Below are 21,283 nucleotides of genomic sequence, written 5' to 3' on the forward strand. Positions count from 1 at the left end.
TCATCACTACCCTCCAGGTGTTCTAATCTGAATACACCTCTATCTACAGATGGTAATATCACCCAACTTTTATCTTTTATTCCACAAGTGTGGAGCTCCGCAATAATTACCAGCAAAACTGTGCTCTTTTTATAATCCTTATTATATTATTTTTTTTGTTTTATTATTTTTCTTGATTGATTGATTGTTTTTATATATGTAAATTAAATTTGTTATATATTTTTGAGATACCGTCTGGTCTTTCTAATTATTCAGCCAGCGCTGGCACACCCCATCTTTTTTCCTTAATTACCATTTGGGTCTGACAACCCAGTGCCAGCCGCTGTTGATAGCGCACCACTCACTCCCTTTTCTTGTAGCAGAAATGGGCCTGGTCGACGTATGGAGATCCAGGCACCTAACTGATAGGCAATATTCATGTTTCTCCCACTCCCACTCAACGTTCTCGAGGATAGATTTAGCCCTTGCTACACTAGAAATCCTGCCCAGGGTCCGCTCCTCGAGGTATGAGAGTAGGGGCATTTCGGACCACTCCCCCCTATCATTGAGTATGGACTTTGACTGTCAGAGGGGCCAGGCGGTTTGGAAGCTTAACCCATATTGGCTCACGAATATGGGGGATGGCCTAGAGCTAGAGGCCGCATGGAGGGAGTTTTTTGAACACAACTCAGAGGGGGCCCATACGGCACTATTATGGGACGCCTTTAAAGCATACCTCCGGGGAACGTTAATCCAAAGGATCTCTAGCTTAAAATCCTTCTTTAAAAAACGGGAGCTAGCCCTTGAGAATGATTGTGTTGCAGCAGAACTGCGATACTTACGTGATAGACTGGATTCCTCCAAGTCCTCTTGGCTGGAAGCTCAGAGGGAATGGAAAAACTGCTTGCTGGATAAGACACTGTATAAATTGTTGTATACCTCCCACTCTGTGTATGCATCTGGAGATAGACCAGGTAGCTTTATGGCACAGATAGTAAAAGATGAGCGTAGGGCTTGTACAGTTACTGAGCTACAGACTTCCCGGGGAGACACAGTGACACGGACCCCTGATATTGCAGGTGAATTTAAGTCCTACTACCGGACACTGTATGAATCTAAGGCCAATTATACCCTGGATGACCTACGCGCTTATCTACACGCTATCCCACTACCATCACTTACCAGTGAACAACGAGATCTCCTAGACTCCCCCTTCTCTATCACGGAGATCGCTGCGGCTATACAGGCTTCCCCTTGCGGCAAGGCCCCGGGCTCTGATGGAATCCCATCTGAGCTCTATAAGAAGCACATCACCTTCTTTGCATCACATCTGCACTCAGTCTTCCAGCAAATATGTGACACAGGGTCTCTCCCAGGCTCTATGTCTGAAGCTATAATAATTGTTATACCAAAACCTGACAAAAACCCTAAACATCCTGAATCATACCGCCCCATCTCGTTACTACCCACAGATGTTAAAATTCTCGCTAAGGTCCTGGCTACTAGATTGACACAGGTTATTACACATATAATTCACCCCGACCAGACGGGCTTTATGCCCAACAAGTCCACGTCTGTTAACCTGCGACGGTTATTTACACACCTGCAGCTTCCCAGGGAAGACGCACCTATCTCAGCCATAGCCTCATTAGATGCAGCAAAGGCCTTCGATTCTGTTGAGTGGGGATATCTCTGGGAGGTGTTAGACAGGTTCGGCTTTGGCCCCAAGTTCACCAGGCTTATACAAACCTTATACTCCACCCCGACAGCCAGAATTTCAGTTAATGGGTATGTATCGGAACCCTTCCCCCTATACAGGGGCACGAGACAGGGCTGCCCCCTCTCCCCACATTTGTTCGCTATAGCCATCGAACCCTTAGCTTGCCTAATCAGGGACTGCACTTCAATTAAAGGACTGATGGTGGGATCCAGGGAGGATAGAATAGCGTTATACGCAGATGACATTCTCCTTTTCATTCAAGACTATTCAGTCTCCCTACCTATACTATTCGATATTATTAATGTGTATGGTCAATTCTCGGGTTTACTAATAAACTGGTCCAAATCTTCAATCACCCCGCTGAGAGGACAGGCCACAGACACCTCATCCAGCCTACCCCAGCTCCCCTGGACAGACAAATTTAAATACCTGGGCATCTGGGTTACTAATGCCCCAATTACATATATACACCTAAACCTACTCCCACAAATCTCGTATTTACGCTCCAAGATTCCAATATGGAGCAAACTACCACTCACGGTCACGGGAAGGGTTAACCTAATTAAAATGGTCTGCCAACCTAAACTACTATACGTCCTCCAACAGTCCCCAGTCTACATCCCTCAAAAATACTTTACTCAAATTAATGGCCTCCTATCTTCTATTATATGGGCTAACAAACGACCAAGGATCAACATACAAACTCTAATCAGATCCAAAGGTAACGGAGGTCTGGCGCTCCCCAACTTCCAACACTACTACTATGCAGCACAATTACTGTACATTTGGGAATGGCTGAATGAGACAGATGATGCTTCCTTGCACATACAAATGGTTGGGTCCATTTCCCCTGACTTAACCCCCCTACAGGTACTTTTAAGCAAAAATGCAAAGGCGATTAAAATCCCTATAATTAAACAGGCAGTTATTATATGGCAGCGGGTGCACAGGCTAATGGGGGGCAGGGAGTGGGACCCCGACACCCCACTATCCAACCCCGGGGGTTTACCGGAACTCTCCTCTTTGCAAATACGGGAGACATGGAATAGCTGGGGTGTTGGTACACTGGGGCACTTATATGCGAACAACACTTTGAAATCCTTCCAAGAGTTACAACTTGAATTCCCTATCCCCAACTCACAATTTTACAGATACCTACAGATGCGACATGCTCTCAATGCTCAATTTAAAACATCCCCTCTGACTCTCCTTGACTCTCCAGTTAAAAAACTACTAAGTGACAGACCACAGGGGCACTTGGTCTCCATCGTGTACTCGTCTATGCAACAGATCCACCACTCTGACCCGCTAACCCCCCTTAAACTAAAATGGGAAGCTGATTTGGGACCCCTCTCAGATGACATATGGTCCTATGCACTCGAGGCTCCAGGGCGGTCTACTACTGCCATTAGATATCAGCAGATACAAATGTTTATATTACACAGAGTATATATGACGCCGGTGCTACTGTGTCATATCGGGGGCGCTCCCTCCTCATCCTGCCCAAAATGTGGCTCTCTAGACGGCTCCTTCATACACATGGTGTGGACATGTCCTAGGATCACACAATTTTGGAACGATGTCATTGGCGTTATAGAACTCACAGGCATACCTAAAGTTGCCTTGTCACCAGTGTCTTGCCTGCTATCTGCTATAGATGAAGAGATGTTACCAGACCCAGATAGACGCTATGTAGTTAACTTGTGCACACTGGCCAAGGTATGCATAGCCAGATTGTGGTTGGCTGGGGAGGCCCCGAGATTGGGCGCCTGGGTGTCCCTAGTGAACGAGGTGATAAGCCACGAAAAGTTTGTATATTTAGCCAGGAAGACAGAGAAAAAATATTACCCTATATGGTCTAGATGGTTGGAATCCACATACTCAAGGATAGTAACTTCTGACGCCTAGATACTACGGCCTTGCCCTCGTGTCTGCAAGGACTGCCTCAGCTCAAATTACCGAGTGTAACCTGGGTGATATGTAGGCGTAGGGACATATTGCTGGGTCCATGTGACATGACCTATATGTCGACATGCCTCCCGCCCCTAACACATCCCACTCGAGACCCATGATACCTACACTTTTGAAATTACACGTATAATATCAGCCAAGATGCTAGATCAGGGACACGCGGTCACTTGTGATACTTATTTAAATGACAAACTTTACTTCGTTTTACTTTATGTCATTTTATTTTATATTTAAATGGTCTAATTTCATAATGTTATAATGTCATGCCATATGGTCTCTAATGCACGATAGATGGGTGCTTCAATAATCATCGGTCAATTCTTTAGACTCCATAAAAGCACCTTATCCTCTGGAATGATGTTATACATGCGTATTGATATGTGTTAATTGTTCTTTTTCCCTTTTATTTTCTTTTGTTTCTTTTTCCCTCTTTTCATTGTTGTACTTTCTATGCTCTGAGATGTTCATGTTTAACCTGCAAAAAATTCAATAAAAAATGTTTGAATTAAAAAAAAAAGGATGTGCTGGTACACGTCCTGAAAATAAACCAATCAACAAATCTGTTGTCCTTAGATAAGTGTTTCGTCCCTTTTATTTATGTCCTCTGTGTAACAGATGTGCCTATAACCAAGGAAGTACTGGAAGGCAGTATACACTTTCTGCTGATACGTTAAGGAAAATTACAGACCTTTACTACTGGTTCCAAACAAGGGAAAAATAATGTGATTGATTGTTGACTTATGTTACGTTAAAGATTTAGGATTTTATGGTTTCATGGTGTTAATTATGTATGTGGTACAACAGTAATTGGACTTCATTGAAGCGTTTTTGCCATAACATGAAACTTACAAACACTCATGATATGTTTAATAAGCTGGATAAAGAAGCCGCGATTAGTAAATAATTTTATAAATGAAAAAATCATTATTTAAAAAACTCAGACAGTCGAGATATTTGGCATAAATAGTAGTTTTGACCTCTTTTAACTAAAAAAAATTTGGATAAATCTGAGATGGGTGGTGGACACACCTGGTTGAACTGACATGGAATGACCTATATACATTATAATACAAACAAAGATGTATATGCTGAAAAACCATGTTTTATAAATCTCATATTTTTGCTCTGCCCCCTAGGATTCGCCCTGTGAGGCTGTCCCAGAAGATGACTTGAAGGAACGTTTGAGTGATGCTGTCAAGAAAGAGGATGAGAAGAACAAAGATGTGGACAGTGATAAGGACTCTGAGAAGAGTGATGTTGATATGGGTAAGGGTTTCCAAATTGCAACATAAATCTTCCATCTTCTTCTTGTCATGTGGAATGCTCCACAATGAGCTAAATATTAGCAAGTTATCGGACAAGTACAACATAATTTTTGAGGCAGACCCCACAGTGACCGGTTGAGAAAGAAAGTGGCCATTGAGTGTTTCTTTTTCTGTTAATGTTCCAGTTAGATAAAGTGTATATGAAAGTTAGTGAAAGATTTACAATTTTCTTTCTGCTTACTGCAGCGGATGGGGAGAAAGTTTCAGATGGTAAAGAAGGATCTGAAGAGACAGATAAGGAAGAAAGTGATGCGAAGAACAAGGTAGAGAGAGACATCGGAGAGGGCAACTTGTCTACAGCTGCTGCTGCAGCACTGGCGGCTGCCGCTGTAAAGGCTAAGGTGAGTTATGCAGTTGTATCTATAATAATTAACATGGCAGTGTTGCTCGTCTTGTGTCTATTGTAGATCATTTCTAAACTGTTTCATGTTGAGACTGCCGATAGGCCGCACTGAGACTGCCGATAGGCCGCACTGAGACTGCCGATAGGCCGCACTGAGCCTGCCGATAGGCCGCACTGAGCCTGCCGATAGGCCGCACTGAGCCTGCCGATAGGCCGCACTGAGCCTGCCGATAGGCCGCACTGAGCCTGCCGATAGGCCGCACTGAGACTGCCGATAGGCCGCACTGAGACTGCCGATAGGCCGCTCTGAGACTGCCGATAGGCCGCTCTGTGACTGCCGATAGGCCGCGATTGCAGTTTCGGGGCTTGCACATCGAGGCTCCTGCCCAGGAGTGTGGATTTCATTGAATAACGATTTGTGCACTTCAGGGTATGGCTCTGAATCAGGACCTAAGTGTATAATGGGGTACTAAGTACTTTATTTAGTAATTTTGTTGCAAAAGGTACTGGGAGGTCATAGTGAATTATTTGTGGTGGGAGCCACTACTTTAAGACCTTGTAATTTTCCTTTTTACACAGACTACATTCTTCTTCATGAATTTTGTACCTTAATTCACTAATATTGTATTAATTCGCTATTAGTGTACTTTAGATCGGTATAGAACATGAAGATACATATTTCATGAAACTTTGCATGGAAAGGCTAAGTTGTACAGTCTGTTGTGCGATTTAAGGGTAGGCGTATGTGAACACATCCGTCAGTGATTGGCATTCCTTTTTAGGGGATATCTTGTTATCCCAGAGGCCACTTTGGCTGATAAAAACAGCCGGATATCACAATTAATGACCGATGATCATTATCATAGTTTCTAATCAGACGTAGAAAATGGACCAGAGATCGAGCAAAAACACATGGGAACGGGGATAAGCAACCGATCCTATGTATTATGAGGGGTCCCGATGTTATCGAGGATTAACAGCGGTTATAGGGACAAGGGACATTGGCTTCAGTGCTAATAGGATAGCCACACGGTGACCTATTCGCAGCAGTGAATCATTGCTGCTAATAATATATCGGTCACAATGTTTAGAATGTTAATAATATGAAATGACTACTTATAAACAGGCTTTTATGTAAATTGTATCTATAAATAGTTTGCATAAAGAGATAATCCACTTTCAGAATATTACCGAGTAAACTGTTCTAGTAGCTGCCATGTTACATGGTGTTTATACAGTAATTAAATTGTCTTTGTCAGGAAGGCTGGGGAACACTAGAACAGGGGATTGCGGGATGACTAGTGGAGTTGACACACATTATATTGTAGCTTTAAATACTAAGCTCCTCCCCACTGCAACCCCTATAATTCCAGTCTTCTTTATTTGTCATTGAGTAGGGCACTTTTTCAGGGGCTGTTGTTCAGCTCTGCAGATGCCCATACACTATGTAATTTCTCCGGGTGGAGAAGTTGCATAGAATCCCCCTTGAACCACCTGGCAGCTTTCTGGGCGGCAGGATCGAATGTGATATATTGTATTCAGCTAGGGCTGTGGGATCAGACAAATCCTTAGTGCAGGGCTTGCAATCTCCGGCTCTGATACTCATCAGATCGGGATCGGAGCTAAAACACATTTGAATTGACAATGTCATCTGATTAATCGGTACTTATGTAGTATCTGGGCGTCCGATTTTGTGATTGTATGCCTTACCTTAAGGCATACAATCAGATGCGATGCGATTCGATGCGATTTTGCATAGGATTCAATGTTAAGAAGGTCCTGTTCATTTCCCCACTATCCAAGTGTGCATAGAGTTGATTTTATATAGCGTGGCGAGCGCAGCGAGCCACCGAGCGAACGCATATTTCTTAAAAAGTATTCTGTGTCCCCTCGCGGGGCTCGCTACGCTCGCCACGCTTCGGACTCGGTGGCTCGCTACGCTCGCCACAGGTTTATATCCAACTCCATGCCCACTTGGATAGTGCGGAAAGGAAAAGGACCCCTTTTTCCCATTGAATTCTATGTTAAAATGGACTCAGACCATTTTAACATTGAATCCTATGGAAAAATCTTGACCATCGCATCGCATACGATTTGGTCGCATGCGATGCGATCCGATTTCTAAATCGGACGCCCAGATACTACATAAGTACCCTTAATTGTTTTTTTTTTCTTTTGCTTTCTTTTTTTAGCTGATTCTTTTCCCCATTAGTTTGACTCTTTTTCTATGGGTCCGTACATTTTTACAGGGTGTGACTGTATTCCTGTATGGTTTTTCATCTGCCAAATGAACGGTGGGATCTTTGGTTCTGTCAACTCTGAAACTACTGTTACGTTCAGTAGATCTTCTATTCATTATAGGAAAGCTAACTTCCTTATGGCTAATGCCACTGCCTGGTGGGTTATCGGGTTGTTGCCTTTGTCTTGCAAGACGTCTTTTCTTCAGTCCAATGACATTAAAGTGGTTCTCCTTACTGTTCCCTAACTTAAAGCAAAAAGTTATTTGGGACTTTAACTTAAACCAGGAATAGTGTTTTCCAGTTTTTCTTCCTTCAGCAACTTCCCGTGAATGCGATAAGCCGGCTCTACTAGATGTAGTATGAGCTCTGCAGTTTTACGTGGACAAGACTCTTCCTGTCCATCGCACAGATTGTCTGCTTGTTATTTACAATGCACATAGATAGTGCGAGGTGACTAACACCACACAGAGTGTCTGCATAGGGGTAGTGGCAATCTTCTTTGCTCAAACATGCAGTGATTACTCCCATTCTGAAAAAAACACAATTCTGACCCTAACTCTCTCTCTCACTATCGTCCTATTTCTCTGCTCCCATGCCTCTCCAAACTACTGAAGAGACTTGTCTACTCTCGCCTCACACACTTTCTTAACTCTCACATCTTATTAGACCCGCTTCAGTAAGGCTTTCGTTCCCAACACTCCACTGAGACAGAACTGAATAAAGTGGTGAATGATCTGGTAACTGCCAAGTCTAAAGGCCATTACTCACTACTTATTCTACTAGATCTTTCTTCTGCATTTGACACTGTTGTTCATACTCTTCTCATACAAACACTGTATTCCCTAGGTCTTAATGATACAGTCCTTTCCTGGTTCACATGTTACCTATCTGATCGCTCTTTCAGTGTTCGCTTCTCTGACTCTACTTCCTCTTTACTACCTCTGTCCGTTAGAGTTCTGCAAGGCTCAGTCTTATGTCCTCTGCTTTTCTCAATCTATACTTCCTCTCTTGGCAAACTCATCCGCTTTTTCGGATTTCAGCATCATTTCTATGCGGATGATACTCAAATCTATCAACCCCCAGAGTTGTCACCAGTGGTTTTGGGCAGAGTCTCTGAATGCCTCTCTGCATCTCATCTTGGATGTCTTCTCGCCACCTCAAACTCAATATTTCCAAAACTGAGTTACTTATATTCCCACCAACTAAGAACAGTTACAATCCTGATATCTCCATCACTGTTGACAACTCAACAATTTACCCTACCCCACAAGCTCGTTGTCTAGGGGTCATCCTCAACTCTGAACTAACCTTTGTTCCACACATTCAATCTATCACCAAATCATGTTTCATGCATCTAATAAACATATCCAAAATACAACCCTATCTCACTCAAGACACTACTAAATCTCTTATCCATGCACTCATTATATCCCGCATTGATTATTGCAATAGTCTCCTAACTGGTCTTCCCAAGAACAGACTCTCACCACTGCAATCCATTCAAAATGCTGCTGCTAGGCTGATCTTCCTTGCTCATCATCTGCTGATCCGCTCTGCCAGTCCCTCCATTGGTTACCTGTGTTTTACCGTATTCAATATAAAACCCTTCTGCTAGCATATAAAGCTATTAACCATACTGCACCAGCTTATATCTCTTTACTTATTTCAAAATATCTCCCATCTCGACCACTCCGCTCTGCACAAGATCTGCGTCTCTCTTCTGCACGATTCTCCCATTCACTATTACAGGACCTTCATCGGGCTGCTCCCATCCTATGGAATGCCCTTCCGCGCACAATAAGACTCTCTACTAGCCTCCAAACCTTCAAGAGTTCCCTGAAAACTCAAATCTTCAGGCAAGCCTATAATTAAGTTCTACATGCATAACCCTCTGAGGCACTTATGTATTATATAGCTTCCCTTCTGGACCTACAAGCTATGCTATTACTGGTGCCTGTCCTTGTGTTTCCCTCCTATATCCCTATAGATTGTAAGCTTGCAGCAGGGCCCTCTTACCTCCAAGTCTGTCTGTTGTTACCCAGTTTGTTTTATCTCTGTTTACAATTGTAAAGCGCAACGGAATCTGCTGCGCTGTATATGAAACTGTAAATATATAAATAAATAAGAGCAGCACAACGCAAAGCTTTGGTGAAACTGGTGTCCGTGCAGCTCTGTTGTTGTCTGTTTACACATTTTTAGCAATATCAGATTTTTGCCTGTAACTACACCCACTTTGGGCATACAGTTGTCAATTCAGGCAGTATATATCTAGTCAGGCACAACAACGCGCGGGACCGTGCATCACCTTAGGTGGGGGGAAATACTCATGGAGCGATTAATGCTTCATTTCTAAGTGATCTCACTAAATGGGGCTTTAATCACCATGTGTGTATGCCCCATTAAAGAAGTACTGGAATTAAGAAATGAATGCTACAGTATAGTTTTAGCAAACTCCACCAGCCAACCGGCAAACTCATGGTCCAGTGTTCCCCAGCCTGTTTCAGAGATCAGGAATCAGTGGTAAGCGGTCAAAAATCTTCTTATTAAACTGCACAAGTAGATTACTGGCACAATGTCCCTTGAGCTGCCAGCATGGACTTGTTGTGAGACTGAGGCATACAGCAGACCGTTCAATGATGTGGCAATATCATTATTGCATTGCCCTTTCTTCAGTATATTTATGTTTGTAAATAGCATTTGGCGGCTGTGGAGGAGCGGAAGATCAAGTCCCTGGTGGCTCTGCTGGTAGAGACTCAGATGAAGAAGCTAGAAATCAAACTGAGGCACTTTGAGGAGCTGGAGACCATCATGGACAGAGAAAGGGAAGCGGTAGGTTTTTGCTTAAATACTTTATCACTGCTTAGTGCTGTATTCAATGCTCTTACGGCGAGCTATGACGCCGAGCAGTGCCGATAGTTCCCAGTCAAAGTATTCAACTGCCTCAACTTCACTCGCCGTTTCCACCTTGCTGATTCTTATCAGCGAGGTGGATACAGCGAGTGTGGCTATTAAAACGGAGGGGCTTGCCACAAAATGCAGCAGACTTGCCGTTTAAGGGGACGGCAAGGATTCCGGGCAAACATTGAATACTGCGAAAGGTTTTGGATGACGAGGATGGCTTTTTCTTGTGGAAAATAAGCCATCCTTGCCGTACAAACCCACCTCGCTGCAGCATTGAATACACCTCTTAGAAATGAGAAGCAAAACTCTGTAGCTTGCTATGTCCAAGTGTCAGCTGGCAACAACCACCTGCCTCTATGGACGGTGTCTTGGGGGTGGGGGCTCACCATGGCTCCCTCTGCACATTGCTTTCAGAATTCCAGCATAACACACATCTATAGTCTCAAGACAGTATGATTATTTTCCATCCTTCTCTTATACCACCTCATGGTGAAAACATTGACACCCCTGACTATCAGCAAATGACAACACAACATTATCCACATCCAAAAATGTATAACCGTATAGAGTAAAGGAAAGACGCACACAGATATACTGTACAAACCACATACAGAGAAGATAATTCTATCCAAGGGAGAGAACGTGAGGCTGTCTTAAAAATGGGTGCCAGATGACCTACCAACAGTCTGGATTCCGATTGTGCGTATACCGACCTCGGTATGCTGACTGTTAAATGCCCAACAGTTGGGATCCCAATTTACTGGGGCTAATCTTCCTCATGGGGATCCACGACCCCATGGAGGTAGAATAGAACCTTTGGCGCAGCGATCCCGCACTCCCCCCTGCTGGAGTGGATTCCGACTGTCGGACCGCATATGATAGAAGATGGAAGAGATAGAGAGTGTTGGAGGAGTAGAAAAAGAGTTTTTGCCTGTGTGTGTTTGTCTGTGTCTGTGTGTATTGGGGTGGGGTTGCTGTATACAGAGAGAGGTAAAAACCCAGGCAACACTGGGGACAACATTTAGTGAAGTATAAAATGACACTTATATGTAAAGGCAGATTGTTGTGACATGTGCACCTGCTGCAGCAGAGTCTACTCTATCTAGTACCTATGATTTAAAACCATAAAGGTTCAAAATGGGGGATGCAGCATTGTTTGCCAGTCTCTATTTAACAAATGTAATAGGGATCATTGATTACCATGCCAGCCGCCTTTTGCAAGTTGTCACTAAGCTATCTGCACACAGGGAAGACAAGTCTGTGTGAGTTGATTTCTAGAAGCTCTTTGTCACTTTGTCTAGTTGGAGTACCAGCGCCAGCAGCTTTTAGCAGACAGACAGTCCTTTCACATGGAACAGTTAAAATATGCAGAGCTGAGAGCCCGTCAGCAGCACTTCCAGCACATTCAAAATCAACACCAGCAACAACATCAGACCCCACCAGGCAGTCAACCTGTGCCGCCCACTGCCCATTCCATTCCAGTGCCACAGGTGTCTCTCACACCTGCACCTGGCAGCTCAGCAGGGAACTCTGAAGGGATTGGTCAGCCGAATGCACCTTCAGCACAGCCACCAGTGAACAGTCAGCAGCAGGGAGGAGCCCAGCCCAGCCCCGCACATGGTGAGTGACTTGCTGTTTGATTCCTGTCTGTGGCTTTACAAAAATGCATTAATTCTCCCCTTCATGTAAATAACAGAATAAGGTTCAACAGCAAGAGTCAGACAAACTCAACGCATTTTGTATTATGAGACTTCATCAGGGGAATATCTTGGTGAATAATTGTAAATGAAAGATGCTCTAACTTAGGTGTAACACCAAAAATTTGTTTTAGGATGCAGTTTAAACCTTGGTTCTATATTTTTTGTGTCTCCTGTAGCCAATGGTAACGATAGATCTCCAGTAAATCCCGGACAACCGATGAGACAAAACGCATTGGGTTTGTCGGACTCTTGCTGTTGACCCTTTTTCTGTGATTAATGAAGGGGAGAATGAATGAATTCCTAATGAACATGATTCTACATCATCGATTTTTATGAGAAAATAACTTTAATAAATATATATTTGGATTTTTATTCTATATATTGGATTTGACCAACATTTAAAGACAGCACACATTGGACATAATACTCAGACCAGGTTCTAGCCACCAACTCACTATTGTTGCATATATATAATATAAATTTAAACAATAATTTTTATTTTCAAAACACATTTAAACAATAACAGGAAATTATAGGACTAGCACTATAATATTTAGTTAGTGGCGTCAAAGATATGTTGTGTTCATTTGTCTTGAAATGCACTGGAACACATAGGAGTGCTATAGGTGCATCTCAGGGTATGGTCAGACCCGTAACCTGCATTATTGGTCCTGTAAGCATTCATACCAGGCCAGGACCACCACATATGAAAATATTCTCTTCCTCACCAAAATACCGCCAGCAAGAAGTGGGCATTGAGGAAAATATCATGCTACATTTAGATGGAACTAATTACCTTCCAGTAAAATGTATATATTTGAGGCTTTTGGTTTAATTTTTTTGAATTCTAAAAAAATCCCAACAAAAGCAAGTATTTGAGTTTGGCCTATAGGGCATTAGATACCTTAAACAGAAGGAATAGTGGTCGACTGCGCTTAGCAGAAATAATAAATTTAAATATACACAATGATATCTTGTAAACAATAGATAAGAAAATTCTCACATTAATAAAAAAAGGCAATAAAATTGAAGATAAAAAATGACACTGATAATTATAGTCACCCTTTGATCGGTCAAGATAGTCCAGTCCAAATATTGGATCTTGCAATTGTAATCCGTTGTGGGGATTGGATGTGTGGATCCACACCTTGAGATTTCTTGTGGTAGTGGGGCCAATTCACTTTGTCTGAGGACAGCAGGATGGATAGTTTTGCCAGATGGATTGGGAAATGGCACTTGTGGGGAGTACTGGAACCTCTGCACTCAGAGCCGGGCTTTCTTAAGGGGGTGGCGTACCTCCAGATGTTGTAGAGCCTCAGATGGATATTCAGGGAACCAGGGTGTTTCACCCACTGATGGTGCAAAGATGGTAGTTGTAGGCAACAATTCTGCTGGGAGTAGAATTGGTGCAAGGTGCTGGATCCAAAGGATTGACAGGGACCGTGGGTGCCCAGTAATGGGGTAATTCAGGTCACTTGTAATGCACCCCCACAACGGATTACAATTGCAAGATCCAATATTTGGACTGGACTATCTTGACCGATCAAAGGGTGACTATAATTATCAGTGTCATTTTTTATCTTCAATTTTATTGCCTTATTTTATTTATGTGATAATTTTATAATAAATTGTACAATCTTTTTTCACCATACACCTGACCTTTTCTAATCTATTGTTTACAAGATATCATTGTGTATATTTAAATTTATTATTTCTGCTAAGCGCAGTCGACCACTATTCCTTCTGTTTACCATTGTACTGGGGTTGACTCCCCCTTTTTTAGACTGCTGCTCTATAAGCCAAGCATACACATACATCAGCGCCTTTTTGTGGATATTCGTATCCCTTTTTTCTTTTTTTTTTATTAGATACCTTAACCCAGTTGTTCACAAAATATGCTACCCTAGAGAATCCGAATTTGTTTCACGGCACCCCTAGGCCACAAGTTTCTTAGTGGGAAATGTAGAAAACCTATAGGGTGAAATTTAATAGGATGAGATTTGGTTGCAGTGAAAATGATTGCCGCTTTAAAAAAAAATGGAGATTTCTCACCAAGGGCCAGATTCTATTAGCTTCAAATGTGATAAAATGGAGAGTGATAAACAGCCAGCCAATCAGCTCCTACCTGCTATGCCACAGACTGTGTTTAAAAAAATGTCAGGCAGGAGCTGATTGGCTGGCTGTTTATCACTCTCCATTTTATCACTTTTGAAGCTTATAGAATCTGGTCCATAATCTCTAAATTTCTGAATCTCTCATCCTATTAAATATCCCCCATAAACGTAAGTAAATTGGGTTTATATGTCTTCCTTAGGGTCAGTTACGTGGTGAGGGACAGGACTTGCTTCTGTTCGTCCACATATTGGATGATATGGATACAGAAACACATTGATTCTAATCTTTAGTAAATTAAACCCTAGGGGCCCCATTCACTGCCTCTTGTGGGTTACTGAACACAGTTAGCTTTTGCATTCATTTATGAAATACCGTATATACTCGAGTATAAGTCGACCCGAATATAAGCCGAGGCACCTAATTTTACAACAAAAAAACTGGGAAAAACTATTGACTCAATTGGGACCCTCACTCGAGTATAAGCCGAGGGGGGCTTTTTCAGCATAAAAACTGTTCTGAAAAAGTAGGCTTATACTCGAGTATATATGGTAGGTCTCTTAATAGGGGCATGCTTCTGTTTTATATGTGATCAGAACTACAGTCTCCATTTGTTTCTTCTAGGTTCTGGTGCATACACAGGTCAACCAGCACCCAATCCAATGATCCCATCAGCAGTACCAGTATCCGTTCCAGCCCAGCCACCGGTGCCCGGTAATCAGCATCCCAGCATGCATTTACCTGTCCCATTTAATCTGGGTAGTGACATAGTTGACTCTGTTCATCACAACCCACCTACTAACCCCTACACAATTCATCATCCCATGCATGGCACCTTCCCTCCTGCTGCATGTCGGGTTGGTGGGGCATCTCCACTTGCACATAACCCTGCCATTACCATGTCTCCAGCTCCTCCTAACTTGCCATCCTCCCTGGGTTCAGCTGCTTCTCATAGCCCCGCGATCGTAGCCGCAATGCAGGGAGGGGCTGCCGTCACTTCCAGTCCTGTGCCAGGTGAGATTAGTTGTGAATGGTAAAAGTTGTTCAAATGTAGTAAAACAAAAATGTGTGTACTTCTTCTGTTGCTGGGTATTTAATGATGCAAGATGTAGATCAGCAACAATTGTACTGATGTAACACAAACCTTGTGTATATATATATATATATATATATATATATATATATATATATATATATATATATATATATATATATTTATTATTATTTATTACCACTTTACAGAGAATACTCAAACATTCACATCAGTCCCTGCCCCAGTGGAGCTTACAATCTATATTCCCTACCACATGTACAGGCACACACAGACATTCTAGGGTTCATTTTGTTAGGAGCCAATTGGCCTACCAGTATATTTCTGTATTGTGGGAGGAAATCGGAGTACCCGGAGGAAACCCACGCAAGTACGGGGAGAACATCCAAACTCTGCACAGTTAGGTCCATGGTGGGAATGAAAGCTTATATAATGTATACATGATGTAAATAGTATCCTATTCATAAAGTAACCTGAGAATATACTTTTCTTATTAAAGTACAAAGTATCACAGCAGGGGTGCTTATAATTGTTTTAAGACATGTTTAATGGTAAATATGTTGAACTACAATGTTATTTTTACACTATGTCGCTTTTATGAAAAACTCACACTCCTAAGTGATTTGCCGGACGAATGACATTATGATGGTACTGCAGCAAACCGCGGATATTTGAAATGAGACTTTCCTGGCTGAAATGACTTCGTTGTCGGTTTAAAATAACTGCTCTTTTTTATGTCACCATAGAAACAGCGCAGTCCACATTTTGTTTGTCTCTGTCTGCCAACTATTTCACACCATTCCTGCACCCAATCTCACTAGCTATACTTATCCTTGTGCTGCAGAGCATTCTTCCAGTTATGCTGGTCCCATGGCTAGCTGCATAGAGAGCATTTGGAGGGGTGTTAATGTGCATACATATTGGAGACTGAACACCAGTCTTTAAAACTGCTTAGCAACATCTGTATAATATTTTAGTTACTTAAGTTGGATACACACTGAGCAATATGCTCTCTGGTCAGGCAGATTTATTTATTAACAAATCCGACCCAGCATATCGCCTACATTGCTTAGTGTATATGCCCAATATGCGCAGCCACATGCAATGACATCAGGTTTGATGTGCTGCATATTCTCTAGCGATATTGCTGCATGTTAATGAAGAATGGCACGGTGATCTTTCTGTACTTCAGTAACATCATGCTAGTGTGTATCCGCAATCCCTGCTATCAGTGATTCGTTCTTATGTCAGAAATAATCCCCATTGCTCAAGTATGTACCCAGCCAGCGTTATAACCAATCTATCAAATAGCAGTAAGCGTATGTTTACAATTTTTCAACGGCAATTTTCATTCAGCCAATTTTTATTTCAAATATCGGGTTCTCCAGTAACGTGTAGTACTATTATACAGCTTTCACATTGCCAAAACGTTTTAAAAAACAGTATTTTGAAACGGTATTTAAAACAGGTCTGAGCCTTCACATTGCAGTAGATTACCGTTTTAAATACCGTTTAAGTACCATTCACATCAGTCAACCCGTTTAATCCCTTGAACACATTTCAAGGCAGAATGCAGGGGACAGCCTATCACAGGTCTGTAGTCTGTAGGTCTGAAACGTGTAGGACTCTGCTTTTTAAACGTTTTGAAATACCGGTTATCTTTAACCGGTAAATGAACTCTGGCGCTTTCCCACTGCAGCCTTAAATGTTTTAAAATGAAAAAAAAAAAACGGCAATATACCGTTTAACAAGTGCGGTGTGGAAGGGGTATTTAATGACTTTTTAGGTACCACCATTTTTGTGTTGAATAATATTTATGTAATAAACCTGCACATTTCCAATCTGTGCCTGTACTTCTCAGCCTGTCACATGGGGGCGCTGTTAGCTTTTTCATTAACCTATTTTCTATCAGGAACTGCTATAACGCCTTCTTCCTGAAGCTAATCATTAGAACTGCATACAGAGGCTTCTAGTGTCCTATTATTACCATGTTTGGTTTCTTGCTGATATTCATTTGTGTCACTGAATACAAATGTTTAGTCTTTATTTTAGATATACTGTACCCCTCTCAGATTCTGCCCTTTCTATAGATATTGTATATTTATTTGCTAGATAAATTAAATGTTTTTCCTGAATTAATGTCAGTTTTTCTAAAATAATGTAGATTATAACTTTTTTTTTATTATTATTATTATTTATTTATGCAGGGAAAGATCTAGAGATTTAAGAGATAAGCCTTGTTTCTTAATTTCTTATGACCTATAAACTTTGAATTGTTTAAAAAAAACTATGGTGGTTGAGATTTAGGGGGGTATACAATCTAGGATCACGGCTGTCGATCCCTGCCGAAAGCCGTGATCCTGGCCCGTTTGCGGTCAGCCGACAGCTGAAAGACAGGCGGTATTCAATGTCCCGCTTGCCGGTCGGCGCAAAGGCGGCGTGGCGTTGAAACCTGCCGTGGATTGGCGATCTGCGGCCAGGATCACCAGAATCCACGACCGTTATCGGCAGAACGGGCTTGTCGGCTTCTAAAGTCGGGCCCATTCTGCCGTAATCACGCATCAATGCTGTCGCTAAAGATAGCATTGAATAGGGAGCCACCGTTATTTCCCCCATCTGAAATAGCATCGAGAAATTGAATCCCTTAGTCTGAACCGTGGTTCACTGGCAGATCCTATAATACAGTATGCTTATACTTCTCCCTGTTTAGAATTGATTGCTTTGTTTAATACCTCTGTTATACATTTTTTCCAAACACTCCTTTGTTTCTTGTTCCAGACTCTGCAACATCTCTGCCTCCAGAATCTATTGGAAACACAGTTGCCCCAGCCCAACAGTAATAGTGGGACAGTTCTTTTTTTGAGGGGAAATGTTGAAATAGGGAAGTTGGGTAAAGTTTGTGGAAATCTTTCTGCCACTACTTCCTGGTTCCTGTGTCTCTGGTCTCTCCAGGAACCAGATGCCCCTTTCGTGTCATGACCATGATTTATTTTATTTGATGACTGGCCTGCACAGCAGTGGTTTGCTGTTCAGGGATAAACTGCAAAAAAGTATTCCCCAAGGGACATGTAAAGGAGAAGCATAGAACTTGGAAGGATCTGCTGTTACACCTTTCTTTATTTGAGGTGTCCAGAAACTTAGAACACAGCAAAACTGCACTGCGTGTATTTGCAATAAATTGTGGTGATAGAAGAACGAGATTGTTATGCTAACAGTCTATGGACTGGAGGAGAACTGGTCTTGCTTACACAGGAGTCAACTTACATTTTACAAGAACCACAGCCTCAAGCTTAACCTGAGAGAGGATGCTCACCTGTTCTATGCTTAATAGAACCACATTATGTACTGTGCAGTGTTCAGTCCTCCCTCACGGTGAAGGAGGATTGGAGAAGACTCATTTTAATTTTTCCGAAACATCAATGCTGAGACAATGTGCACATATTGCTGTAATGGGAATTTCCATTCAGCACAGGCCTCGAATATTGGATGGCTGATCTCTGGCAGCACAGATTATTATGTTTGTGTCTGGGAAATTGATCTATTGTATTTCAAATGTTGGTGACTCATGGTGGTTGTTCCAGAAGGACCAGAGTCCTTTGTTTTTGCATCTTTGCCTCTGCTGTAAGTGGTGTAGAGGGAGCAAATGTTTCCCAGCAATGTATCCAGTACAATGGTCATTGCACTTTCACAGACAGGGTTCAAGGTCATTTCATTGTTTCATATCTGTTGGATGCTATGAGAGTTAGCCCTATGATTTCTTTGTACAAGATGGAGAAAGGTGTCTGTGGATGGAGAGGGTGAGAAGTGGGTATCCCCGAAGGATGGCAATTGGGAATCTCTGTGTCTCACTCTATAGTGCACTATTTGACCTTTTAGTAAAATATTTTAACTTTTAACTATATAAGCTTTTTTTTTTAATTTTGAATCATTGTATTTTAAATATATTTGGGCAGGGATGGGTGATCAGGGGTTCGGAGTGCACTTTAATGAGAGGAGACTGGCAGCATTTTTATGTTTGTTTTTACTGCAAGGTCTTCTAACTAGAGAGGAAACTTTTGGGTGATTTGCTGGCACATTTAAGGGAGACCCCTCATCTTTTTCTTGGTGAGCAACCTCCTTAGAACTCTTGATTACCACCTGGTTGTGCTGCCCCCATCTGTCTGTTCATGTTACCTGTACCTTATCCTGTGTCTGTGTATCTTATAATTCCTCAGTCATGGGGTATTAAAATCTTAAAATTTATAAACCATGTGTGAAATCTTTATTGTTTTTATCCTGTAAATACATAATACTGAAATCAAATTGGGTCTTCAGTGAGCACCTTCTGGATCTAAAAAGTTCAGTCTGTTTTCTATTAACAGGTGTTTTAAACTTTCACAAAATAGACCACCCACCCCACCCCTGCCCTCTACCATTCACACTGCACTACAATGTCCATGTATTCATTCTCAGGGCTGGACTGAACAATCAGAGGTTCCAGCTATCTATGAATGCCAGAATACTGTTCAATTGGTGTGTCTCCCCACCTGTATGCCATACGTACTGTTATATGACAGTGGGTAGGTGGTTATTTGTTTTGTGAAGGTTGAAAGTATCCCTGCCACCACCACCTTCTAACTAACCAAATAATGCACATGCTGATGGGTGATATGTAAGTCAGTGAGCAGACTTATACCCCTTTCACACTGACAAATATTTCCCTGGTTATTGCACACAACCCGGGAAACTGTTCAGTTGGACTGTCCCGTTCCAACAATCAGGGATTTCATCCGGGTCTTGGGGCAGTGTGAACGGGTATAAAGGCACAGCTGGGTGATTCTGACCTGCCCCGGCCCCACCTCCGGATTACGTCACCCACCCGGCTTTGTGCCAGGTCGGGCGGCAAGTGTGAAAGCGCTTGCAAATCAAGTCGCAGACGGGATTTTGTACCCGGCTTGCAAGAGCTTTCCAGTGTGAAAGGGGTAGTATGTGCACTAATTGTGTATGGGTGTTTGTTTTTTACAGCCACTCTAATCTGTGTCTATGTCATTTTGACGCTTCTAATGGATATATTTCCTTGTAGCGTAATAAATGTGTATATATGTCTCCTGGCTATTTAAATATGATCCAAAATAAACAATCCTTAAAAGGAGGCAACTGCAGTTTCTGTTCTTCAAGCCATTTAAAGGGTGTTTCCTTGCTTTATACCTTGGTATTTAAAGTGTGGGAAACATTTACAGGGAGTGACACTCATCTGGGGATTGTGTGCCACTCCAGTCTACATAATGTATCTACAACTTGGCAACAGGAGAATTGTGTGAATAAGGGTGGGAACAACGTTGCCTGGTGTTACCAGTCTGTTTATGAAGGAGTGCTTTGATTTCAGACTTTACAAAAACGAAACTATTGTTAAAGGAGACAGGTATCCAATTACCCCCGTTAAACCATTGGGAGTGAAAAATTCTTTAATGTTTTATTTTTTTGTCGGGCTATCCGATTAGATCGCCTGGTAAAATGAAAAGTACATTTGTCAGCAAAGGGAGCAGTGAAATCTCAGAGTTTTGGCCTTTTCCAACAAAAGAGGGGTTTCTTTTTGTTAATTACTGTCTGGCACTGATAGCGTGTAATAAGATATCGGCCTAAGTTTACACAAGATGTTACTATTAGGATGAGATATCATTTGTGCTACGTATTTTCTGAAGCAGTGGCGTCACAAGTATCTGGGGTGACATCTTTTCAATATGCCGTGCGCAGGCAGCGGCACCAGTGGCAGTGCAGAGCTGAAGACTGCTCCGAGCTGTGCTCCCTGGTTGTCAGTGATAATGACTGACAGCCAGGCTACGAGTGGAGGGCGGCACAGCACAGGGGGGGACTGGCATACCGCCACAGGGAGGCTGGGCGACCACGGCTGGCAGTGGTTACACCATGGGTTACTACACCGGGTGTGCTACTTTGTGCTGCC

General features: G+C 42.3%; 1 protein-coding gene across 6 annotated transcripts in view; it reads left to right on the top strand.

Moving 5' to 3' along the window:
- Positions 1–19,588, top strand: part of SMARCC2 (SWI/SNF related BAF chromatin remodeling complex subunit C2) — an 87,783-nt gene extending 68,195 nt beyond the window's left edge. For 3 of the 6 annotated variants that reach the window (XM_083169161.1, XM_083169160.1, XM_083169159.1), the window contains 6 exons: positions 4,807–4,936; positions 5,182–5,336; positions 10,273–10,407; positions 11,781–12,099; positions 14,916–15,305; positions 18,121–19,588. In XM_083169161.1, coding sequence (XP_083025287.1) covers positions 4,807–4,936; positions 5,182–5,336; positions 10,273–10,407; positions 11,781–12,099; positions 14,916–15,305; positions 18,121–18,182 — 1,191 coding nt within the window. In that variant the 3' untranslated portion in view covers positions 18,183–19,588. The remainder of the gene's footprint in view (positions 1–4,806; positions 4,937–5,181; positions 5,337–10,272; positions 10,408–11,780; positions 12,100–14,915; positions 15,306–18,120) is intronic. The other 3 variants (XM_083169163.1, XM_083169162.1, XM_083169164.1) reach the window with 3 other exon arrangements.
- The last annotated feature ends 1,695 nt before the right edge of the window (positions 19,589–21,283 follow it).

Source organism: Crinia signifera, chromosome 2 (assembly GCF_055691185.1).
Source record: "Crinia signifera chromosome 2, ASM5569118v1, whole genome shotgun sequence".
NCBI lineage: Eukaryota > Metazoa > Chordata > Amphibia > Anura > Myobatrachidae > Crinia > Crinia signifera.